This window comes from Paroedura picta, chromosome 3 (genome assembly GCF_049243985.1).
Source record: "Paroedura picta isolate Pp20150507F chromosome 3, Ppicta_v3.0, whole genome shotgun sequence".
NCBI classification, from domain to species: Eukaryota; Metazoa; Chordata; class Lepidosauria; order Squamata; family Gekkonidae; genus Paroedura; species Paroedura picta.
The window spans coordinates 95,042,260-95,068,932 of NC_135371.1; the positions used below are offsets into that span (position 1 = coordinate 95,042,260).

At 44.2% G+C, this 26,673-nt stretch overlaps 1 protein-coding gene across 2 annotated transcripts in view; it reads left to right on the forward strand.

Annotated features, from left to right (window-relative positions):
- The first annotated feature begins 424 nt into the window (after nt 1–424).
- The window catches only part of LOC143832444 (organic cation/carnitine transporter 2-like), a 60,710-nt gene continuing 34,461 nt past the window's right edge, over nt 425–26,673 (forward strand). For both annotated transcript variants that reach the window (XM_077326898.1, XM_077326899.1), the window contains exon 1: nt 425–899. In XM_077326898.1, coding sequence (XP_077183013.1) covers nt 513–899 — 387 coding nt within the window. In that variant the 5' untranslated portion in view covers nt 425–512. The remainder of the gene's footprint in view (nt 900–26,673) is intronic.

Below are 26,673 nucleotides of genomic sequence, written 5' to 3' on the forward strand. Positions count from 1 at the left end.
AAAGGAGACTGAGATTTGCTTAAGGTTTTTGCAGATTTTTGGATTTGTCCTCCCAACTATTTGGCTACCGCTGGCTCACAAGCTCGGGCGGAACCTGTAGCCTCCTGTTCCCGATCCTCAGTTCAAGAATTCACCCGCCGAGCGCGCGAGAAGAAACCCTGGAGGGAAAACGCCCCCTATGGCCACGCTCTTCCGCCTCCCCAACGTGCAGACACGGCCCGCCTTTTGGCGCTGGGCCTGTCGCCGCTTTGTGTGCAAAACCACACCCCCATCTCCTCAGCCGGCCCATGGGAAGCGCTTACGGCTGGCCGAGCGGGACTGTGTATTTCCTAGTAGCTAAGGCAGCTGCAGGAGCAGTACGGCCAGAAGAGGCCGTTGTATGGAGTGGTAGCTGCTGTCTCTGCCGCTGCTCTTCATTCCCTCCCTTCCTCATTCCCTCCCGTGGCCGGTCGGCTGGGCCCGCACTCCATTCGCCCGGTGCTCGCCTCCTGCTTGCGCGGCGCCCACCTACTATGTACGATTATGAGCAGGTGACCGCCTTCCTGGGCGAGTGGGGCCCCTTCCAGCGCATCATCTTCTTCCTGCTCAGCGCCAGCATCATCCCCAACGGCTTCAATGGGCTCTCCGCCGTTTTCCTGGCCGACACCCCCGAGCACTGGTGCCGGGTGCCCGCCAACTTAACCAGTGAGTGGCTGAACGCCAGCATCCCTCTAGAAATGCGCGGCGGGCGGCAGGTGCCCAGCCGGTGCCGCCGCTACCGCCTCGAGGCCCTGGCCAACTTCTCCGCCCTCCACCTTCTGCCTGGCCGCGACGTCAACCTCAGCCAGGTGGAGCAGGAGAAGTGCCTGGACGGCTGGGAGTACAGCCGCGACCCCTACCTCTCCACCATCGTCACCGAGGTAGGGAGGACGTGCATCCGCGCGGGGGAAAGGCGTGTAAGCGGGGGGGCGGGCGGGGGCTTGTAGTGGCTGCTGCTGCTGGCGCCTCGGGGTGGCATGAGGGGCGTCGTCGTGTGTAATCCTATGGAGATGAGGCGTTTCGGGGGGGGAGGGGTGTGTGCCGGAGAAAGACGCGCGAAAGGCACTTGGAGGTGAGGGTCGCTGAGGAAAGGGCTCCAGAGGGCATTGTAAGTTCCACGGAGAAGCACATTTTTCGAATTTTGAAAGAAAAACTGGCCCTCTGTTCAGAGAGAAAGTGTGGCGAGTTTCCGTAGTTTCATGTTCTGAATAAGGGAAAAGTACCAAAGAGTGAAAAGCAGCCTTGTGGTTGACAAAGAACTCAGTGCGAGGAGACTGAATGAAGCGGGATGAATAGAGGCTTTATAAAGGGGACGAACTAGGGCAAGTTTAACAAAATACGAGTCCAGTAGCACCTTTAAGACCAACAAAGATTTATTGAAAGCGGGAGCTTTCCAGTGCATGAACTCTTTAGTTTGTGTCCCTGAAATGAGCTGCCCGGGGGTGGGGATGGAGGTGGGTTAATATAGGGTGAGACTTATTGTCATTTCTGAAATGTACTTACAGGGTTTTTATCAAGTAGATGAAATCGGATATTTTAATCTGGTGCTTGGGATGGGATAAATGATTGTCAGAACACAAGATCCTCTATTAAAGCAAGATCCAAGGGTCAACATTCCTTTCACTTTATGCAAATCCTATGCACTTCATGAAGTAAATAGCAACATAAGTGAGACATTCCTTGCTGGCTTGCTAATTTTGGATATCTAGTTGTAAATATAATCCATTCCTTTCCTTAATCTCTGAAGTAGATTGTTTCTAACATAGACAAACCTTATATTTTATTAATGAACACTACTAGAGAGCCAGTTTGGTGTAGTGGTTAGGAGTGCGGACTTCTAATCTGGCATGCCGGGTTCGATTCTGCACTCCCCCACATGCAGCCAGCTAGGTGACCTTGGCCTCGCCACAGCACTGATAAAAAACTGTTCTGACCGGGCAGTGATATCAGCGCTCTCTCAGCCTCACCCACCTCACAGGGTGTCTGTTGTGGGGAGAGGAATGGGAAGGCGACTGTAAGCCGCTTTGAGCCTCTTCTTCTTCTTCGTCTTCGTCTTCGTCGTCTTCGTAGTCGTCTTCTTCTTCTTCTTCTTCTTCTTCTTCTTCTTCTTCTTCTTCTTCTTCTTCTTCTTCTTCTTCTTCTTCTTCTTCTTCTTCTTCTTCTTATCTGGTTGTATTGTGGGTGGAAGGGGGTACCTGTATACAAACCTGTTGCATTGAGCCCAGCTGTAACTACAAGTTCCAAGTTTTTCGGTTTAATGTAAAATATATATATATATATTTGCCTTGGAAACACAGAACCTTTACGTGGTATCCCCTGTCCTCCACATTTCCTAGTTAATGAAAAAGGCTGTTCAAATAAATTACAAAGATGATCTGACCTGATCAGATTTACTTACAAAAATAGAAGCACATCTTGCATGACATCTTCAACAGCCAAAGAGGTTCAACATCTAACCCATGAGAGAGTGGGGCCAACTACCAGGTGTACCCTTTCCCTCCCAGATCCACTTGCATTCAGTGTTACAATATCCATTCCGTGTATGGTATAAGAAGGCTATTTTCTGACAGCAGAAAATAATCAGTATGGGGTTGTTTCCTGATACTTTCATGTGACAGCAGATCAGAGTTCCAAATGACCTCAGCATAGGATGGAAATTAATGACCAAGAACTTTGTTTCTTGGATTCTGTTTTACTGCTTGGTAGATAAAGGCATTGTAAGCAAAGTTATATTCAAAGTCTACTGAAATCAGTGAACATGCAGTTCCTCATAGGGTGGCAGGAAATGTTATCTAATGATTTTACAAGCAATTGGGAGAAGGCATACTAATGACAGTATCTCTGCTTGTAATCTGTAACGTTTAATAAAGCCGGTAAGCGGTGCTGGGAGGAATTGGAACTCAATTGTCGTATGCCTAGTTGGCCATCCATTAAACGAGCAGCCAATCAGGTAGCCTGTCATGCCCCTGACTGCATCCTCTGCCAACCTGATTGGCCAGCCATCTGACAAGTGGCCAATCAGATTCCATGTCCCATCCCTGACTGCATCCTCCTCCAACGTCATCTACATGAAAGAGGTGCCAGCCCACTCAGAGGTGAACTGGCCGATAAGTGAACTGGGAGGGAGGATGGGGGGAAGGAGGTCCTTGGGGCAGTGGTTGGGCACTGGAATGGAGAGGGGAACAGCCCTGGTCTCCACTGTGTGGGGGGGGGGACGAGCTGCTGCCACCCAAGTCAATGCCTTGCCTGTGGGGGTAGCAGGGAGGGAGGAGAAAGACCCAGCCTTGGCACCATGGGGGGGTCTGTCAAGATCCAGGGAGGAGGGCAGGGGTGCTGCGACATGAGCCCTCACCACCACCACAGCCCCAGCTGTGGCTACAGCCAGCTTCTGAGCTAGCTGTGTGCTTGGACAGCTGCATGATATTATTATTATTATTATTATTATTATTATTATTATTATTATTATTATTATTATTATTATTATTGGATTTATTTCCCACCACTCCCTAAAAGGTTCGTGGCAGGTAATAGTAGTCTTAATCCCATTAAATACCCATTAAAAGACTTTAAACATCCCAACATGACGGAAAATAATCACATTTCCACCCCCCGCTACTAGAGCAGCAGGGAGAATGGAGAGGAATGATGTAACTTCCAATCCCAGGGGAGGGGCGGTGGTTCTAATTTGCTGACCCCAGCCTCAACCATAGACCTGGTGGGAAAACCACATTTTACAGGCCCTATGGAAAGCTGGCAAATCCCACAGGGCTGCAGCTCACCCGGGAGCTCATTCCACCATCTCCATGCCCTGTGGGGGCATAGGGCGACAGGTGGTCCCTCAGGTATGTGGGTCCCAACCCGTGTAAGGCCTTAAAGGTTAAAACCAAAACCTTGAACCTGATCCGGGTAGCCATTGGCAACCACCTCCCATCCAGCTGCTCGCCTGGTCTACCCACGCTCCGACACACTCTTAGTCAGGCTTCCTCCATGTTTCCGGGAACCCCACTCACCTCCTCAGGAGCCCCACTGCCATCTCAGATTACCAGTTCCCCTATTTCAGGGCCCTATTGCCTCCACCCTAACTATGTTAACTTGCCCTTCCTACACTTGCAGCCCCTTACCACCCTTCCACACTCTAGTTCCAACCGCCAGAGTACTCTCCTCTCCAAAATCTCTATCCTCTTTGACAAGGTCTCCATTCACTGGTTTCCCTTCTGTTGCCATTGGAGCTTTATGTCCCTCCACTTTTCTGTTTGCCCGGACTGGGTGATCTGATGTTTTGTACCTGCCATTATTCGGTGTCCAAGTGGGGGGGGGGAGAACTTAGCTAGAAGAATTTTATGAATTTACACAGATTGTGAGTGGGTGGGCAAGAAGTGATATGCCAGTGTTTGTCGCTTGTGGCACTTCCTTGTATACCCAGGGAATTGCTGATCGCCACTGCGGGATGGTAGGTGAATGTCCTCCAGGCCAGGCTGGATTCTGGAAATGTTTGGTGGGGTGGATCACTTTGGAATGAAATTGGCGTCACTGTGGGTAGGGAGGTAGTTGTGAGTTCCTGCATTGCACAGGAGATTGGACTAGATGATCCTGGAGGTACCTTCCAACGCTATGATTCTAATGAGTGAGGCATGCTTAAAAGAAGATATAGTACAACACTATCAGGCTCAGAGTTTGTACTTTCTCCATTGAGCAACAAAAAGTCTTCATCCTGTTATATGTGGACGATAATTCCACGATCTCCCTTAGAAGAGTTGATTTGACAAGGCTACTTCATAACCTAGATCAGGGTTAGTCAAACTGCGGCCCTCCAGATGTCCATGGACTACAATTCCCATGAGCCCCTGCCAGCAAATGCAAAAGTGTCTTACCATCATCTACACAAATACAAAAGTCTTTGGGGAAAAAAGACCAAAAAAGAATTTCCTGGAGCATAGCTAGTATTCCCATTGAAAAACATGGTACATTTAAATACCTTAGAGTCACTTGTGATGAGACTTTAAACTGCAGTGCCCACCCGGCAACTATAAAGGCCTCAGTTTTAAAAATTATTAGTCATCATGGGGTTCTACTATAGCAGGGGATGGTTTCTAGTAGACCCAGTCTTAAAGCTTTTCAGAAGTAAGTTTATTCCCCATCTACTACATAGCATTGATTTCTGGGGTTGGAAAGAGAAAACACCAAACAGCTTGGAGCCTATCCAAAATCTTTTTCTCAGACAAGTTTTGATGCTTCCAAAGGGGTCCCCTATGGCCCTGATGAGGGCAGAGCTCGGCCTTCCTTCAGTCAAAGGTCATGCTCATATAGCTATTGTGAAATCTTGGAAGAAAAATATAACAGCAAAACTAGATTCCTTTAACCATCAGTGATTCAAGTTCTTATTGAGCAAAGATAAGACCCAATCAGATTTTTTTGGCTCCATCTTTACCCAGTATACTGTCCCAGATTATCTACTTTGCACCTTAGCCAACATCCTGGATGTGTGTGAATGGGTCTACAAAGGCAATGCTTTGATTGACTACTCCATAATCTTGCAGTTGAATTCAGCCCTATGGTATAAAACAATTTTTAAAAGATCATTCTAGAGCACTTTATTTAGTAAACATTATGGCACACAATCTTAGAATGGCATTCACATCTTTATGGTTTGAAACAAATTAACCTATTATTAGATCCTGACTCCTGTGTCTTACATAGGATGACACTTTTCACTCTGGCTGCAAGGAAGATGTGAGCTAAAGTACTTGTCGTTTGTTTGTTTGTTTGTTTATATACCACCCTCCCCAGAGGCTCAGGGCAGCTTACAGGAAAGATACAGATAACATATGGTAACAACATGTGATAACAGCGATAACATAACAACAATAACCGTAACATGATAACAAAAATAACATTAGAGAATGATGGAACTGTAAAAGACTCAGAAGAAAAAAGAAAATCACGAGGCACAATGATATAGTAGTCTTCTCTATGTTTATAGGTGAAAAGGTTATAACAAAGTCTAAATGGTCAAACATATGATCAAACAAAGAGTCAACCAAAACGGGATCCTAGGTTAAGTGACCCACTTTCTATTTTATCTTCGTCAGTGGTTGCTCTTCCAATATACTTGAAGTGCACTTTATGAAATCCCCAGACGATTATGAGCATTTTGCCAATGTGATACTACAACTATTATTATGACAGTATACAAAGTTGTCTTTAAGACCAACAAAAAAGATTTTGTTGGTCTTTATTGGACAAAAGTCTTTGTTGGTCTTGAAGGTGCTACTGGACTCTGATTTTATTGTGCTACTACAGACCAACACGGCTACTCATTTGAATTTATTTCACCACGTTATTATAGCCAGTGATAGCTTGATCCCGTCAGATTTTGGAAGCTCCTTGGTTCTGGGTATTAGTTGGAGGGGAGACCACCAAGGAAGACCAGGATCATGATTCAGAGGCAGGCAGTGGCAAACCACTGAAGGACACTTGCCTTGAAAGCCATTGGGGTTGCCAGAAGTCAATTGCAACTAGATTGTCAATTAAAACAAAATCAGTGACACAGGGCACAATTATCTCAAGTTAAGTGGAACCTATCTGACAACAAACACCTAAGTACATTTATTTGAATGTTAATTTCAGTGACCCATACGTCCTAGCACTGTAAGTTTACAACAACATGACAAATTTGTGCAAGCAGTTTTGTCATATATTATCACATGCTAGGAGGGAGACTAGTATTTCTTGTCAGCAGTTTTACATATGTATTGCTTTATGTAAATATCCAAATGATAAAGAAAGCACAGTGGATTACAGCTTGGTGAATCAAAAGCAGTTCCTGTGTTTATTTAGCAGAATAACAAGGGAATCAGCCAAAGGTCCATCAAGTTCATCTGTTCATAGTCCAATTGTACTGCCTGACTTTCCAAATGATATAGAAAGCACAGTGGATTACAGCTTGGTGAATTAAAAGCAAGTTCTGTGTTTATTTAGCAGAATAATAAGAGAATCAGCCAAAGGTCCATCAAGTTCAGTCTCCTGGTGCAATGCAGGAACTATCTATATACTCTCGTCCCCATTCTACCTGTGTAACCCTGACTGTCAATAGAAAGATGTTTCAGTTCAGGCCAGTCATGCAAATATGAGCTGTCAAATGTTCCTTTGAGAACTAGATTTTCCAAATTCTTTAAATCTGCAAATCTGTGTAGATTTACCCTAGCCTAAACCATTTTCTGTGGAGTAACTTGACATAGGATTACACTGTAAATCTCAGGTTCCTAGTTAAGTGAAATATTTGCAAGTAAAATATTTGATCCTATCCTGGTAAATTGAGATGCAACAAGTTGATGTAACCACTGGCTTGCTGGGCTACAAGGATTGCATATTGGGAACTGGGAAGATTGATGAAAGTGTTTAAATTACAGTGACAACTGTGTGAGTTAATTTGCAGCACAATGCTAAGCATATTTGCACATAAAGGTAAAGGTAAAGGTATCCCCTGTGCAAGCACCGAGTCATGTCTGACCCTTGGGGTGAGGACGCCCCAATTGAATGAAGTGGTATTTAATTTCTGAAAAGTTACACACATGATTGTAGTCTTAGGCTGCTGACCTAGGATCACCCAGTGAATTCAGGGCAAACTTGAGATTTGTGGCAGATCCCCCTGTCTCTAACCGTTTATGCACTGGAGGTTTCATGCCAGGCTGCAGGCTGGAATTTTAGTCATGGCAGGTTGCCCCACCTCTTCCTGCACCCACATGGGGGAGCATTTGGCCCGGTGCATATCGTCCACCCCCGATTTGTGCTCCTGCACGGGAGCTGAGGCAGTGAAGTTCCCAGTGCATAAACGGTCTCTGTCTGACGCTCTCGATTTCCAGTGTCTGTAAAAGGCCAGCAAGGGTATTTCAAGGCAAATGAGGAAGCAGAAATGGTTTGCCATTGCCTTCCTCAGCAGAGACTTCATTGGTGGTCTTCTATCCTACTTAGTTTTCAAGATTCAATGAGATCAGGATATATCATGCTGCCCTCCCTCCTTTTGAATTACTATTTTCATTTAAAAATACAATATCCTGAAAAACCCTTTAAAACTATTTTGTTATATAAGAATACTTGGAACATTTTTTATCCTGCTCCTAGTCTCCTAAAACCTGCTGCTGCCTTCCATTTCTTTTCATATCTTTCCATTCCCACCCCCACTTGTGGAATATTTATAGCTCCATTAATCCATGTTCCAAAAATATATTCCACAGATTTGTGGGGGGAATAATATGCTCAAGGGAGGTTTGTACTTCTCAAACAAGATCTGTTGCTATGCGTATCTTGATGCTAGCATTCTGCTTGGAAAGTTTTTAAACGAGGCTCATGGTTTCTCTAGTGTTGTGATCGCATGCAGATTTAATTACTGAGTAAGCCATGTTGAATACAGTGGAACTTGCTTCCAAGTAAACATGCATATGATTAGATTGCATTTGGTATTTACTGTATGTACAAGTGCAGCTTCAGTCCTGATGATAATTGTACCCTGAGAGCTCTGCATTGTATGAAAGTCTCCAGAAATGCTCACTGGAAAAGCACTGAAACAGCTCCCAAAAGCACTGGGCTTCAGGCCAGTGTAAACAGTACACTCAGAGTGCGCAGCAAGATCTCAAATTCTTGACCAGAACATGGCTCAGAAATTATTGTGTCTGTAAACGAATTCTTCCTGCAAAAGCCATAGGAGTTCCTGTTGGTGTTAAGAAACAAACTGCTATGATTTCATTAAAGTAAATGCAAAGCAGGTGTGAGTTTTAAGATTAAAAGCGCCTTCTCAACCAGATCCTGTTCCAACAACAGATTCTAGAGTGTTTATATGATTACATAAAACAGACTTTTAAAAATTCCAATTCAAACATTTCCTTTACTGAATTGAAAGTTCTGAATATGGAAATTTGTTCTATACTGAGTTATGTCTTTATGTCACAGCATTTCAGTTGTAGAATAAACAGCAGAATCATTAGCACATTCTGTCAGAATAGACATCTGGTGTACAAAGAAGAATCAAAGATGACCCTGAAGGAAGCAGCAAAAAAGACAAGTAGATAGGATAATGAGCTCTTCTCTTCTTCCTCCGTCTCCAGATTGCTACATTATGACCATTTCTTCCTTCTTTTTGGAAGCTCCACATTTAGTCTATCCTATCTCTGTCTCTCCTCTTTACTATCAAGTATGCTAGTTCCTGAATAAACTTTTATCTACCCTGTAATCAAGTTGTGTGCCATTGCTGCTGTCAACAGTCTTGCCTTTTTGTAACGTCTAAATCAGCCTTTCTCAACTTCTTAAATGTTGAGAAATCTCTGAAACATTTTTCAAGCTTTGAGAAATCCCAGAAGTGGCGCAATAGTTCAGAATAGGTTGGGAGGTATAGCTGTGCACCTGCCCACACTGAGCCCATCATTGACCATTTTGGGATGGGGGGGCAATCAGTTCGACATGACCATATATGATCGTATTACCTGAGATAGATATATCCACCCACTCAGGAAACGCTTCCAAGGCTTTCAAGAAACACCAGGGTTTCACAAACCCTGGATGAGAAAGCCTGATTTGTGCTGTAGAATTTATAGAATTTGAGGGTGAATGATAAATGATCTTGGTTCCATCTTCCATGGTTGTTTCAGCACTGGAAAAGCACTTAGAGGTGAGAGAGATGAGCTCCTGGGGCCACTGCACACCTGTTCTGGATTGGGGCCTAGCAGCAACTTTGTAGCTTGGCCCCTGGTCTTAATAAGGATTAAAATTGTGTTTCAACAACTTGAATAGAAGAAGAGCTGGTTTTTTACACCCCACTTTTTACTACCAAAAGAAGCCTCAATGCAGCTTACAATCACCTTGTCTTCCTTTCTCCGCAACAGACACTCTGTGGGGTAGGTGAAGCTGAGAGAGCTCTGAGAGAACTGTAACTGAGCCAAGGTCGCCCAGCTGGCTGTATGTAGGGGGAGCTGCCACTCTTAACCACTACACCAAGTTGGCTCTCTACAGACTTCTTGAGGTTTCCCAATTGAAATATTGGGGACACATGAAAAAAATTCATATGATTGTTTTACCTTGTTGAATGAGTGAAATTCAAGATTATTCAAAATGCACAATATGGAAAGGTTTACATAAGACAGTTTATACCATTGGATAATCAAATTCCAGGGACCTCAGCACAGAGCCACAGAGGCAGATGGTCACTAGTGCAATAGCAATACTGCTGGTCTGTTCCCTAAAGTGCTTTGGCAGGGACTAGGAAACCATCCCAAAGAAAACGAAATGCAAGAAAGCAAAATGGCTGTCTGAGGAAGGGAGTGAAAGGCAAGGGAGAAAGATACACCCAATTGAACGTAGAATTCCAGAGAATAGCTAGGAGAGATAAGAATGCCTTCTTAAATGAACAGTGCAAACAAATAGAAGAAAACAATAGAATAGGGAGGACCAGAGATCTCTTCAAGAAAATTGGAGATATGAAGAGAATGTTTCATGCAAAGATGGTTATGGTAAAGGACCAAAATGGTAGGGACCTAACAGAAGCAGAAGAGATTTTTTAAAGGTGGAAAACTGATAAAGAACTATCCAAGAGCGAGCTTAACATCCCTGATAACCACGAAGGGGTAGTCACTTACCTGGAGCCCGACATCCTGGAATGCGATGTCAAATAGTTGCAGCCATCTTTTAGTCTTAATTTTAACAATGTAATTGGGGTATTTAAGGGGTTTTATTGTATATTTTTATTCTTTTATTGTGTAAACCGCTGTGAGCCCAAATGGGAAGGGCAGTATATAAATTCAAGTAATAAAAATAAATAAATGAGCCTTAGGAAGTCTGAGCAACAATAAAGCTAGTAGAGGTGACAGCATTCCAGTTGTAATATTCAAAATCTTAAAAGATGATGCAGTAAAAGTGCTATACTCGATATGCCAGCAAATTTGGAAAACTTAACAGTGGCCACAGGATTGGAAAAGGTCAGTTTACATTCCAATCCCAAAGAAGGGCGATGCCAAACAATGTTCAAACTACTGCACCATTGCACTCATTTCTCATGCTAGCAAAGTTATGCTCAAAATCCTACAACCTAGGCTCCAGCAATATGTGGACCGAGAACTTCCAGAAGTACAGGCAGGATTTCGAAGAGGCAGAGGAACGAGAGATCAAATTGCCAACATATGCTGGATCATGGAGAAAGCTAGGGAGTTCCAGAAAGAAGATCAGCCCCCCCCCTCACAAACTGGCGGTAGAGAGTGTCACCCCCCCTCCTGTAGTTGAGGATGCGGAGACCAAATGAGTAAGATTAAGACATCGTTGTTGCCTCTATTGTAAATTTATTGGATCTTATTGTTATTTTATGGTTTTAGGGGACGGGGTTATGTAAGCCGCCTCGAGCCTTCGGGGGGAGGCGGGGTATAAATACAACAACAACAACAACAATAATAATAATAATAATAAACATCTACTTCTGCTTCATTGACTATGCTAAAGCCTTTGATTGTGTGGAGCACAACAAATTGTGGCAAGTTCTTAAAGAGATGGGAATACCAGAGCATCTTATCTGTCTCTTGAGAAACCTGTATCCAGGTCATGAAGGAACAGTGAAAACTGGGCATGGAATCACTGATTGGTTCAAAATTGAGCAAGGAGTTTGGCAAGGCTGTATACTGTCGCCTTGCCTATTTAAGTTCTATGTGGAGTACATCATGAGAAAGGCAGGGTTGGATGAGTCACAAATTGGGATTAAGATTGCAGGGAGAAATATCAACAACCTCAGATATACAGATGATATCTAATGGCAGAAAGCGAAGAGGAACTAAAGAGCCTCTTGATGCGGGTGAAGGAGGAGAGTGCAAAAGCTGGCTTGAAACTCAACATCAAGAAAATGAAGATCATAGGAGAACGACTGAAGATGGGGCCTGCTAGTTCGGTCTGTGACGAGCTCTTGAGCCAAGCAGAGGGTCAGGAGCAAATGCACCTGGCAGACCTGAGCAGATACGCAAATCTTGCTCGCCGGTCGCCCCAGGAACTGGGAACGGCATCCTGAGGGTCCTACAGATCTGTGGAGACTGAGTTCTCTGGATCTCCGCTGCATGTGCTCAAGGTCACGATGGTGTCCTTGTCGTAAACAACTTTATAAGCTTGAAACGACCAGCTGATCCTGCATTCTTCCCAGATTATCTCTTACCAGACTGACAGGAGCCGAAGTCTGGGAAGGTCGGTGGCGTAAAGACTGTGAGTTTTCTGTCTGTTTTCTTATTCTTTGGAGCCAGGCACCAGCCCCCCTCCCACCTCCTAACCAATTTACAAGGGAATCCTTTCTTCGGACGGGAGGCAAGCCAGCTAAATACACTCGTTAAACAAACAAAGAAAGAGCTTAAAGAAAAGAGAGAGTTTAAAGATTTATTGGAGAGAGTTCAGTGGGGGACGCTGACTTGACACGGAGATTGACAAACTGTTATTTTTTGATCGCCCGAACTCCCGTGAGACCTCGCGAGACTTTCTGCTTATAATCTGTGACTGCTTAGAACTATGGAAAAATTAACTAAGGCACAGTTCCTTCATTTGTTATGCGAAGGGAACTCAGAGATACTGAAAGCAGTCAAAAAGCTTGAAAAGGAAATCCAAGACACCAAGAAAGAGCTCTCAGACAGAATCGATGGTTTGAAAAAAACAGCCGATGAAAACACAACTCAGCCAGCAATACACCAAACGAGAATTCAATGTCTGGAAGTTAATCAACAGGAGTGGGAGAGAGCTAGGAACGTAAAAATCAAAAGCATCTTGGAAGAATTTGGGAAAACAGATTTAAGGAAGGAAAGCACCGAAAGCCTGGAAGACTATTTAGAGGAGGAAGAGATTCGGATTGACAAAATATACAGAGTCTACTCAAAGGCGACCGCCCGCAGGAAGCAATCAAGAGATATCTTTGTGCGACCTGACAACAAGGAAGAAGCACAAATACTTCAAGATCTGCCAGCAGATACATCATGGAAAAGAGCACAATTCCACCTTTTGCGACCACCTGAAGAATGTGATGAACAGTGGAGCAATTACTTGGGCTCTCTTAGGAAAGGCAGCAGCAACCTTTAGGTTAGGGCCAATATACGATAGGAACTGACTATATATTATTTGGGATAATAATAGATTGTATCCTTATAAGTATTAACAATTACTTGGCTAAGAAAGACAACAGTAACTTTTAGATTAGGACTAACTGCGATGGGAACTGAATATGTTTTTTTCTTCTTCTTTAAGATAATAACAGACTATACTTTTACACGTATTAACAATTACTCTCTCAGCTGGTTGTTTCTTTTTCTCTTTCTTTCTACCTTTGTAAGCGCTTTATATACAATAAAAGTAAAAAATATAGAAAAAAAGAAAACAAAGATCATGGCATCCGGCCCTCTCAATTCCTGGCAAATAGAAGGAGAAGAAATGGAGGTAGTGACAGATTTTATTTTCCTGGGCTCCAAGTTCACTGCAGATGGGGACTGCAGCAAAGAAATTAAAAGACGCTTGCTCCTGGGGAGGAAAGCTATGGCAAATCTAGACAGTATCCTAAAAAGCAGAGACATCACCCTGCCAACAAAAGTGCATCAAGTCAAGGCTATGGTCTTCCCAGTTGCAATGTATGGCTGTGAAAGTTGGACCATAAGGAAGGACAAGCTTCAAAGAATTGAGGCTTTTGAACTCTGGTGCTGGAGAAGACTCTTGTGAGTTCCTTGGACTGCAAGGCGAACAAACCGGTCAGACCTAGAGGAGATCAGTCCTGACTGCTCTTTAGAAGGCCAGATCCTGAAGATGAAACTCAAATACTTTGGCCACCTCATGAGAAGGAAGGACTCCTTGGAGAAGAGCCTAATGCTGGGAGCGATTGAGGGCAAAAGAAGCAGGGTACGACAGAGAATGAGGTGGCTGGATTGAGTCACTGAAGCAGTCGGTGGACTCCAGGGAATGGTAGAGTACAGGAAGGCCTGGAGGATCATTGTCCGTGGGGTCGCAATGGGTCGGACACGACTTTGCACATAACAACAGCAAGGCAAAAGCCCCAGCAGTGGGGCTGCACAAGCCACAAGTGCCCTAGCAACTATACCATCATACCCACAAGATGTTACAAATGTGCAACAGCAAGACCATGACAGAAAGGGGGAATCAGCCAATCACACAGCAGCAGCCACATGCTTCACTGCCAGATCCACAGCACAGATTCACTTAAAGGTATAGCTCCCCTATTAGACAGGAGCCCCACCCAATAAAAAGCATAGGAAGGGAGATATACCATCCCATGCACCAGAAGTAATCCCAAGTATGACCACCAAGCAGCATGTAGAAAAACAGGGGCAACTTACAGGAAATTGCTAAAATTAAGATAAATGTGGAATGGTAGAAGAAGGTACAAACGTTTGCAACTTTTTCAAGTATTGGATATATTTGCATTTTTCTTATAGAAAAAGTCATAATCTTAAATACCATAACTATGCCAAATAGTAGAACTTTGTGTGCTAAATAAATTATAAATGATGCATTCTGTGTTTAAGAAGTTTACATATGACAGAGAATTATTGTGTATCTCATTCTCCCCTTACACTTCCTCCCCCCACCCCTGTAAAAAAGCTGGCTCTGGGTTCTCCACATCCAGACAGCATCCACATGAACAGAATATTCCATGTGGAGAAGCAAAAATAGAGAAATAGCAAAAAAAAAATGACATAGGAAAATAGCCTTTTGTGACATTGGTTGTTTCAGTAAGGACTTTGGTAATACTGTGTTCATCCTATTTATTTATATAGTTTACCTTATCTCATGAATCAGTGTTGGTTTATCAAGTATGAAGGATCCCTGAAGGTCACACATGCTAGGTAATACAAGGGCTCTGGGAAATTGCCTACACATTCTTAAAATAAACATTGTTTACAGGTTATCAAAAGTGTTCCTGAAGCCCAGTTACCTTTAACATAGTAACATTTATCTGTGTCTGTACATGTTCTTCCCTCCCCCTCTCCATCTGTCATTCAAATCTTAACCTTTGCTCCAGATTTCAAAGTTTCTGTTTACCACACCCATCCTCAAACAAAATGACAAAATGGAGGAGGGAATATGGACATTACCTTGTATCATTCAACAAATGTGACTCAATACAGATCAAAGTAATGGAGATGAGGCATTGGTTGAGCTGATTGAGGGCTGGACTTCCTTAAAGTCTAATGCAAAAATGTTTTGCAGAAATCTTCTTGCCTGCCATGTGCCTACTCTATGCTTGACTTCTTCCAGTTGACATTCCACAACCAAAGATTTTTGGCATCTGAGTAGTTTTCAGATGAGCTTTGTTTAATCTTCTGAGGCAGTTGCATAAGTTCTGTAGCATTTCACCTACTTTCCCACTTTCAATTTTAAAATTGTTTAAACTTGCTAAACTCATTCCTGTCCGTTTTTGATTTACTAATCTTGCACTTGACTGTCTTACCTTCACATGTCAGATCACTATGGGGACCTTTGGCAGAGATTTAGCTGAGATTCCATTTAGGAATAATGCAGGTTGTATCTCTTCATCACATACCCCATTTCTATGGATGTTTTCTGAGAAGTACATAGAGAATTCAGAACTGTATTTCCATTTCTGCTTCTCAGAAGATGACCCCTTCTATATTTGATATATCTTTCCTTGTACATGTCACAGGTGTACACATATTGTTGCCTTAACAAATCTGGATAGAATGAATACTGTTTAGTGAGGGAAGTTGCCGAAAAGAAATCTTATTAATTGGCCCTTAAATAAAGTTAAAAGGGTCATGTAGGCTGGGCGTGTCCTGATTGGGCCAGCCCCTGAAACGCCTACCTACAGGAGCCAGCTGTGCCACCCGGACACCATGCGGACTTTCCGGTGAGGAGGCCATGCGCCCGGGTAAGCCATGCTCTTGCCGGGCGGGAGGGGGCCGGGGATGGCTTCCCTGTGGCCCAGTGAGCACACCCGGCTCCTCGAAGAGGCAGGGGTGTGCTCAGCAGCCCGTGGGGAAACCGCAGGCTCGCCGGGTGGGAGGGAGCTGGGGGGAGGGAGCCGCAGATCGCTTCGGGCATGCTTGGCGTGCCATGGGGGAAATGACCGTGGCAGGGGGGGGACTTTCAAAGCCCATTCTTATGAACAGACCTTGAAGCTAGTAAAGGAATAAAACAAGAATAAAATACAGTCACAGTATGAAATCAGGCTTGCAAAATGAAACTATTGCAGTAACAAAGATTCAAATACACTAATAAATGTAGCTATTAAAATGTGTCATTAAAAATGTAACTAGTTTTAAACTGACATCTTATAGAAAGAGTGGATGAGAAATTCCCGTTCCAGTAGTTTTTCAGTGTGTAATCCGTTTTTAACATCTGTAAACCGCTCCTGCAGAGTGGTAGAAATAAAGCAGTAAGGGCATTGTGGGCAGAAAAAGGGGCGGACAAGTACGCAATAAAAACTTAGAGCAGCCAATTGGGAGCCGCAAGGCAGCTCCCAATTGGCTCCTCCGAGTGTCACTCTGGGGTCAGCGGCCAGTCAGGAGCCGCACACAGTGCGGCTTCTGATTGGCCGCTTGGTCCGCCGTGGACTAGAGGGTGCGGGTCCCAGAAGAAGACACTTTGCTGCCATTTTGCCCTGCTCCTTTCCCCACGCCAAAGCCAGGTACTGCCCTGGGGGTGGCCAAAAGCCACCCATTCCCACCAAGCTGACGACTGCTGGAGGCAGCAAGGGGGGAAGACTGTGGCCAGGGGGGGGGACTCATGCCCCTTCCAAGCCACCCCACCCACCTGGAGGTAGTCCGGCCCCGGGAGTCTTTGGCCCGGCAAAGGGACAGCCCTGCCACATCCCTGACGTGGCGGCCTTGTCTCTTTGCCGCCCACGGAGCCTGCCAGCCGGCTGGGAGCTGCCAGCCCAAGCCAGCAACAACGCGGAGTATCCCCGGATAAAAGGGAACTAAAGAAATTATCTCAGTAGACTGAAACATCAGCTATCTCAGCCTTGCCAGATGTCATGCCATGTAATGCATCACTTCCTTGTTAAGTCTGAGCAAAAGATGAGCTACTCTACAATATTACAGCTCTCATAATTATTTAGCACCAATCATCCTACTACACATTTTCATCACTGCTTCACAGAACCTGGCAACACCAGCTATCTCTGTAATTTTCCATTCGAAGACAGATGCATCCCACTTACACTTTAATTCTTTCACCCTTAAAACTTGGGAAGTCTGCTGGAGATGCAAACTGCAATGTTGACCATCAAAGTGTTCCGAAGGTTTACTGTATACTTGAAAAACATCATCTGTTTGTTGTAAATAAGCTTGCTTTTTGTTTCAAAGGAAATTAGTTTTAATGGGTTTATAACTATGATGATGGAAATGATCAGCGCTTTGCTGGCTTGTGTTGATGGGACGATATTGATTGATTGACCCAGGTTTTTACAGCAAGACTTTCACCCTAATGGTTCTTGGACAAGAGGACCAACGCCCCTTAGTTAGGTCCGGAAGAGGCCGTATGTCTAAACTTAATCCCGTTCCTACTGCTGTGCCTCCCTCTGCCTGATATCCTGGTAATATTAGCTCTGTAGATGTCCTTGTGATCTCCTTCCTCTCCAATACCCGACAACCCAACTCATCTTGAGGTAGCACAACAAATTTGCATCTATGAACTGGTCCTTTATTTATCTGCTTGGGTGGAAACAGAAGAGTTGTTATCACATTCTAGTGATTTGTATGCAGCCTCTTTTAAAACTGGTAATTGCTACATTGTAATGGGTTTCATGGTGAGGCGAATGTGACCATGTCTTCACTACATTTTTACTCTAAGCAAATGAAGTCTCTGGAGTAAGCTTTTAAAGTAACCACTGCATGATGATTGGCTAAGTTATTATTTATTTATAAGCCATTTGTTTGAGAGCTGTACAATAGGAAGAACTGTAACACATGCAGAACAGAAGTTTGCTCTCTTCAAAATGAAAAAGAAATAGAAATAGAACTTGAACTGGCCATTCTTGAGGAGGAAGTTGAACAAGCCTCGAGTCAGCTGCCAAACAACATCGCCCCCCCCCCCCGCTACTTACCTCCCAGTGCCAAGAGGAGGAAGATAAAAGAAGCTGCACAGCCCTCTCCAAACTAATTTCTACAGTGGCTGATACAGGAGAAAACATCTTGCCCTGCTTAGACCTTCAGCAGGTGAAGACCCATCTCAAGCTGGCGATGGCGAAGTGATTTAATGTTCAAAACAATATCAAAATGGATTCCCAGGTATAGACCATTTTCGATATCTTCATCAGTGAATTCTCAATATTGTAATAACTCAATCTTCTCTAACAGTGTTTTTATGATTGTTTGAAATAACTCTTATAATGTCTTTGTTACATAGTTCAATCCCAAACTGGTTGCATAATATCCAGATTTGTAGGAATCTACTAATAATAACATCACAATGTATAATTCCTCTAGAGGATTTCACTTCCTCAGAAACACACTCTTTGCTCCTACCTGCTTTGTGACAGAGTAGTGCGCACGCACATATTTATGATTTGTGCGGTCCTGGGGAATAATAGCAACAGCTCCAAGTTGGCTACCCACATGCCAGATGCCTTCCTTGTGCTAGAAGCCAGGAAGTCTCCTCATGAGCAAGTTTCTTCTTTCCCTGCTCTGCTCTCTGTTCCAGCAGTAAGTAATGGTTACATTGCAAGTAGTACGCTCAAGTGTTGGGGGGTGGGGGGGGCAGGACTAATCTCCTCCCCCCAGCATTTCTTTATAGGATCACTGTTTGTGTTGAAGGCTTTCCTTAAAGGGTGTTTTTGGTTCCCTCTAAAGCAACAAAAGAATGGAAGGGTTTAATTTCATTCATAGCAAATTTGATAGCAAATTTCAAAATTAAATTTTTCTGTATCTAACAAAGTGTGCAGGCATATGAAAGCTTCTACCTTGAACAAAATTTTGTTCATCTTAAAGGTACTACTGGACTCTGTTTGTTTGACCTAGCATGTTCTGCCACGGGACTGTGTTGAAGGATGCAGTGTTATTCTAAGCACGTTTGCCTGGACATTCAGTGGTGCCTACTGCCAAGTTAATATGGGTAGGGTTGCTGGTCTTAAAGACATAACTGGATTGACTGTAGATAAACTTTCGGTGAATTTGGGTGGCGCAGTGCAAAACCCAGGAGGATCCATGTTTTGGAACCATGTTTTTGTCCTGTGGTGTCACCACAAATGCATGCATCTGTGATGTTTGTGTTGTATGCTGTGGCTGTTGATAAAATAGGTGATCTTATGGTGGTTTGGGATGATCCAGTGCAAAACTCATGAGGATCCATGTATTTCAACCATGTTTTTGCCCCATTGCAGCACCACAACACTGTGGAGATATAATTTTTGTGCCTATAGTCTACGATCTACAGGGCAAAGGTGGCTTGATTTTCTTTCAATGTAAAAATCATACAAATTCATGAGGATCCATTTGAAATTATTTATATCTGAGAAACTCTTGGGTACTTTCCCTCTAGGTCAGGAGGACAGCTTGGTGGATGTTTCCCATATCTCCTTGAGGGAGGCAGGACTAAATTGAACTTCCTGTTTCCCAGTGGGGAACTCCCTCCTTCAGTCTTCTTCCTGCCTCAAGAGGGAGAGCAGCTCAGGCTAAGCATCTCTTACTGTTCTTTACTTTCTCTTTCTCTTTCTAATTTTACTTATTTTCTCATTCATTCTGACTAATTCATCTTCCTGCTCCTCCTCCCCCCCCCCCCAACAATTTCTGCCTCTCAGTTTTGGCTGCCCTCTGATCAAGCGACATGGGGGGGGGGCATGTGGCGCACCGGAGTGCCTGCAGCTCCAGCAGACATTTTAGGCACCGACACAGCCTGAAATGGCAACAAGCAGGGTGGATGACAACTTCATGTTGGAGGACAAGCAGCGGATGTCTCGAAAGCCCGATAGAGCCCCGGGATGTCTTGCAGTGGCAGCATGAAGCACTATGGTGCAGGCAGAGGCTAAAGAGCAAGGACAACGCTCCAAACTGCAAAGCCGCCATAAGCCGTGCCACTTGCTCCCAAGCTGTCTGATTTAGCGGCTACAGGAGAGAGGTCAGATTCAGATGGCTGTCCCCATGCCTCCCAAAGGAAGTTTGGTCTGGAGGGGCTTCATTTCACTGGCGCATGAGGTCCCTCAGATCTCACTGAACTTGATAATGTTGCGGCTATCTCAGGACAGTTTGATTTGCCATCCGAATTCTTTGTACTTCGGCAAACTTCTGTGCAAGCTGTACAAGCGAAGTTTTGCACACATTACATGCCCTTGCTTAGCAGGGCTACTTATTATTCTTGAATCTCCTCTCCTGCAACAGGTCCCAGGGGCATTGGGAGACTATCCCCCAGGAGCAATCCAAGGGCTAAGGTAACTTATTAAGGCTGACTAAAGATGGGGAACAGAGAGAGAGAGAGAGAGAGAACGGAGAGTTCTTTTTTACTGATAAGAAGCAAGTAGAACCTATTCAGATTTCCCAGCAGAGTGATTCTTTCAATGTTGAGAATATATAGTTCCTTTTGGAATAGATCTCTCTATGTTTGGAATTAAGGCATTCAGGTTCCGAGGAATTCCCTGCCAGGGAGACAAGAAAGTATTGTGGCCCTAAATGATCTGGAAAAACTTCTTTCTTAGTTATAATTAATAATAATAAATTAATCAACAAAGTTTTCCCATGCAGGTGTTACTGCAACACATCCACAGGAGTGGTAAGCCCCAGGCTGGAAAATACAGAAGATCCTGGGGCCAGAACAGACAAGGATGTCATAGAGGAGATTTTTGATCCAGATACAGTTGTTACAGACTAGGCTGCTCAGACTGGCCTGAAGGAGAAGATAAGCCCCCAAATGTATGACTCACTGGGCTTCCTGGTGGGGGTGGGGTTCATCCTCCGGGGGTTTTCAGGAGGCCTGGATTGACCCCAAGACGGACTCCGGGTCTCAGGAGATAGCTGCAATATACAGTTCTTCCTGTTGACCTCCAGATCGCTTCTTCCAATCTTCAGAGTCTAAGGATCCGTTAAAGGACAGAGGACCCTACAGGTGATAGAGCACCTGATAAATATAGGAGGCATTGAACCCTCTCCAGTTCCAGAGAGGGGTTGTGGGCATGCGCTCTGCCATTCACATTCCCCAACATCTAATGGAGACTAGAGGGCCATCTGGGCTCGAAAGTATAAACAACTTCATGGCCCTACTGAAATCCTGCCTAGTGACCCTGAAGCCCATAGCAGAGGCATTTCAGCATGGCTAATACCCCATGTCACTGGGTGTGCAGGAGGCATACTTGCAGATGTTACTTATGTTTCTGTGCAGGGCTCTATCATTTGGCTGGTCAATGACTCCTAATGGGTCTTCACAAAGGTCTGGGCGAATGTGGTAGGTTCTAATGTGTTAGGAGGAGGATCACATTCCTACTTAGGTTAGTAACCTTTTTTTCAGGACAGCCTTCCTGCTACAATTCAAAGCATACTCGCAAGGCAACTTCCAGGTGTTAGAACACTTCAGCCTTTTTGTCAACAGGGAAAAGAGCTCCCTGACCCCGTCACAGCATCCGGGGCATCTAGGAATGGTTAAAGACACAGTTCAATTGTCACTCTTCCTTACTCAGCTCTAGGTACTCAAGACAGGCCAATTGGCCACAGCAGTAATCAAGTAACCGCCCTGAGCCTCCAGGGAGGACGGTATATAAATATAATAAATAAATAAAGACCTGATGCTTATAATTTTTTCAGTTGTCAAGCCTGATGGGGCTGATAGTGTCAAACTCAGAAGTAGTCTACTGGGGAAGAGTTTGCACTCAATGCCTGCGCTGAGACCTTTTCAGCAAAGGATATCAAGCAAGATAGATATACTATTGTGGTCTTGGATCACCAGGCCTAGTTCAGCTGAAACTGGTAGACAGTCAAGAGTAATCTCAATCAAAGTAACCCATCCCTCTTAAACTAGTTCCAGCAGATATACACTGCTGCAAGCCTGACCAGTTGGGGAGCGCTGCTGAACCACAGCCTAGCACATGGACCTCTGGAGTTAGGGCAATATTCCTGTTGCTAAAATTCTTCAGACCAACAATAAGAAGCCCCCACAGCATAAACCACATGAACTATGTGTCAGCAAAGATGTACACCTAGTTCATCAAGGTGGATCCAGATCCGGGAAACTTCAAGGGAAGCTAATCAGATTATGACCTGGGCACAGCATTCTAGGAAGTCCTAAATACACAGGCAGGCTGGCTCAGCCAGCAAGGGATCCAGAAGACAGAGTGGTTTCTCTACTGGAAGGTGCTTCAAAGGTTTGGATCGTTACAGGATGCCAATTTTGGACTTGCTGCATCATGTCCTAATCTTCAGGTCACAAGATTCTGTGTTCAGTTCCATCATTCCAAGGCAGAGATGATGGATAAGCCAATAACAATGTCCAGACAAACGCCTACAGGAGGAGCAGCAACAGTGGCAGTGCCCCCCCCCCCAGACCAAGCTGCTCACCCTGCTTGCGACCCCTGTGAAAGGATCATTTGACCCCCAAAGGAGTCCCGACCCCCAGGTTGAGAACCACTGGTGTAGGGAATGAGTATATTTCTTCACCCTTTTATTATATGCCCTGTGTATTTAAAAGTGCTGTTGCTTTATTTCATGTGGTGTGCTGCTGGGATTGTTAATTTACTAAGCTTAAAGTTTAAATAGTTCAATGAACTTGAGGTTTTGGTATTTAAAAGTGAGTGGTGCTGTGGACTACTTAGGGCCATTTCGCACCAGGATCTATGTTGCAAATTGGTTGCGGAACGAAAAAAACACCATTTTAAATAGTGGAATTCGTCGTTATGCATACCTGCCTTTGTAGTGGAATCCAGTTGTGTTTTTATCATTTTCCACAGGTTTCCGGTCGCGGCAAAAATCGCTAGCCAGGAAGCGATATTGCTGAGCTTTGTCCCGCTCCTGGCCCGTCAATCAAACGAGCAGCCAATGGGCGGCCGTTATCATGCTCCCGAAAAGCCCCTTTCCCTTTAAGGCAGGTTTAAAAACACACACACACACACACACATGTTGCAACGAATCTGCGTTGATTCGTTGCAACGGAGAGACCAATCTAGCTAGCAGGTGGTGTTTGAGCTGCCGTTTCATCATTGCCACGCTCCCCCCGAGTGAAAAAAAATACCCTCCCCCATATCCCCCCCCCGCACGGGCACGATTTTCGGGCGAAAATAAAGGGAAAAATAAAGGGAAAATAAACCAGCAAACGGGGCTGCTTGGTGACTTAAAACAGCTCTGGGGCGGGACTGCAGCCGGGGAAGCCTTGCTGGGAAAAGGAAGGCTCGCCGGTTGATCTCCGCTTGCTCCAGGAAATAAAATGGTGATCGCTTCGCCAGAAGATCAGAGGAGAGAGCCAGGAGTAGGGACTTTGCAGAAACCGCAACAATGGTAATGCACAGAACTTTCCCGCTAGTGTTGCAGATTGGTTGCAAGAGTGTAGCGCTTTCCGGAGGGTGAATCCACTTTTTGGAATTTCCCTGAAAGCGCTACAACGAAGCGCTTTTTGCGGATCAGTTTCAGGAGTGTGGCAGATTGTCAACGATGTTGTGCATAACTGCATTTTTGTAGCGATTTCAATTTGCCACAGTCCTGCTACAAAGAATCTGTGCGGAATGGCCCTTAGTCTCCCCCGCTCTGGCAGTACTCACACATTGGGAGGGCCCAGGGAAGGAATTGAATGCAAAACTGGATGATTGCCAACTCTGCAGGCAGGACCCAAAGATTCAGTGTTTTAATCCCAAAATGCTGGGAAGTTGGCCAAGAGGTCTCAGTGTCCCTCAGGAAGGGTAATTTCAAGACAGTGAGTGGTGACAGCAACCCAGAAGGAGAGATAGGCCACAGCCAGGGAAAGAGGGTGGGAGGCTGGAACAGAGCCCACAAGCTTGGCATCAGTTGAGCTAGTGGCCCATTCTGTCACAAAAGCTTAACAACAACAACTAACAAGGGCCCCGCTCTGGCTCTGGTGCTACAGGCCCCACAAATCCTTAAACCAGGCCTGACACAGTTAGGCCAGCCTATAGTTCGAAGTGCTGCTGTATGAAGCAAGCATTCTGCTTATGCACTTACTAGACAATTTTCTTTTGGTTTGCTAAATTACAGAGCTCTGTAATTTAGCAAACCAAAAGAAAAGCTTATTCTCATTGATTCATAGCAATTTCAATGCAAAGGGGCAAATTAGATTCAGATTAAGCAATTTGCAGGGCCTGGAAAAGGGAGCTCTTCCATCAGGCATTTGGTTGAGGCCGAGGGGAACCAGCAACATCTACAGTAGCGATCCCCAACCTGTGGGCGGCGGACCACATGTGGTCCGTCGACTAACAGGAGGTGGGCCGCGAAGGACACCTTCCCCCCCCCCCGGCCCTTCATCCACGATCTGTCAGGCGCACATGGGACTATCTCGTTGCAGAGAAGCAAGCTCAGGGTTCCCATTGATTTGTCATTGTCATGAGTTAAAATTTCCATGAAAATAAAATGTTCCTTATGTTCATTGTTGTGGCATGTCTGTATCTTATTTTGAAGGGATGTTTAAACATTACCAAAACTCTCAAGCATTGAGTGGTCCCCGGTGATAAAAAGGTTGGGGACCACTGATCTACAGGGCCCCAGCTTCCTCCCTCCCTCCTAGAAACCCATTCATGTGTTCTATCCTTGGACCTGTTTGCACTGTTATAATTATCTCTGTTAATGTTAATTATTATGGTTGTGGTTCTCTATATATTATGGAAAATCTAAGTTCCTTGTTTTCGTTTCTACGTTCTATGTAAACCACCCTGAGCCTCAGGAGAGGGTGATATATAAATATAATAAATAAATAAAATTTGTCATTGATGCACAGCAAAAATCAATATAAAAGAGCTGTAAGGATGTTTATTTGAATTCATAACAAATTAGTATGTTCAGTCTACAATTCAAGAAGTGTTTCTGTACGCCTTTGAAAAAGATGGAAGAACCAGTAATCATTTATAGCAGAGTGATAATTTGTTTTACTCGTTGGGTCCACTATATATTACATTTGTTCACTTGCTTGTGCTGGTTTCCCCATATACTCTGCAGCCACACAGCGGCTCCAGGAAAGTGCTTCTTTAACTATAAAAAGGAGACCCCCCCCCCCCAAATGGGCTTATACTTGTGCCACAGGGGAAGGAAAGGATTCTGCCTCCTCACAAGCTGTTTTCTCAAGTGAATTCTGCTTGGGAGGGCAGGAGTTACTTTACTGTTCCATGTGGAGAGGCAACATATCTCCCCTCAGTGCAGTTTTTCCATGAGAAAACTCTTTGAGGGGGCAATAGGAACCCTTCCTTTTTATGTGGTGCTATTTGGAGCCTTTGGGCTCTCTCTCTCTCTCTCTCAAGAAGCAGTTCCCTGAAGCCGCTGTGTGGCTATACGGAAGAGAGGAAAGCCAGAACAAACATGATGTATAGCTGACTCCTTATGCAAGGATCACAAACAAACTGAGATCTGCATGTACCTCACATCTCCAAAATGTTAAGAATACATTTCAAAGTTAATTATTTACTTAGTTTTAAATATATTTCAAACTGATGTTAAAAAAAGATGCACATTATTTTAAAAATAAATCATACTTGCTTTTACCTGAGTTGCTGCAAAGCTTGGACTGAAACCAACAATAGCAGATCATATATGGACAATAACAGTGTTAATCATTACAGACTAGGAAGATGGAATAATATCTTCTGTTGTCCTGTTCCCACTTTCTGTTCCTCATGAACCTGATCTGGATCAACAGTAAAGAAACTAGTTCCTGCATAGGGCTTGCTGGGGGGTAAACGGTAATGACTGGGGAAGGCACTGGCAAACCACCCCATATTGAGTCTGCCATGAAAACGCTAGAGGGCGTCACCCCAAGGGTCAGACATGACTCGGTGCTTGCACAGGGGATACCTTTACCTTTAAGCAAAATAGACAACCCATCTGATCTATTTGCTGTGCATGTACAATATCTCTAAAAAAAGCAATATATGTGAAGAGCATCATTCTTGAATATAAACTGTAAATGTAAGGACAATTATTAAAAATGCTAATTATTATCATGTAATTATGAATGATGTCCTAAGACCAGCCAGCAATTAGTCAAAAGAAGCACAAAAAAGAGGGAAAAAATACATCAAAAGCAATTTTTAAAAATTCTAAAAGCAAAGTACTCAGGTGATATTACTAAATGTCCTCTTATACTGCTATGATGATATAGCAAGAGGGCTCAATGCTGCCATCTGCAATTAAATACAGGGCCAGAAAAAAAAGACAAAGAAGAAAAAGACCCTTGGAGGGGGTGTCAACCTACAACTGTGCAGTGAGGGATGTCAGTTCCTTTAATCTTTGGATTCCAGGGTGAAGGGGGCGGGAGACCTTTAATCTATTGCATCTGTTTTATAAATACATAATAATAAAATGATAAACTTGTGGAGGACAACAGTAAGAAACTAAATATTAAATTGAAATTAGATATATAGCCAGTAATATACACCAATTGACTTTGAATGGGTGGGGGAGTAAAAAAAATGAGCCTTCTCATAAAAGAACATACTGATTTTAGTTGTAATGTTACATAAGCAAGACTAATTATCACATTACATAAACAAGTCTA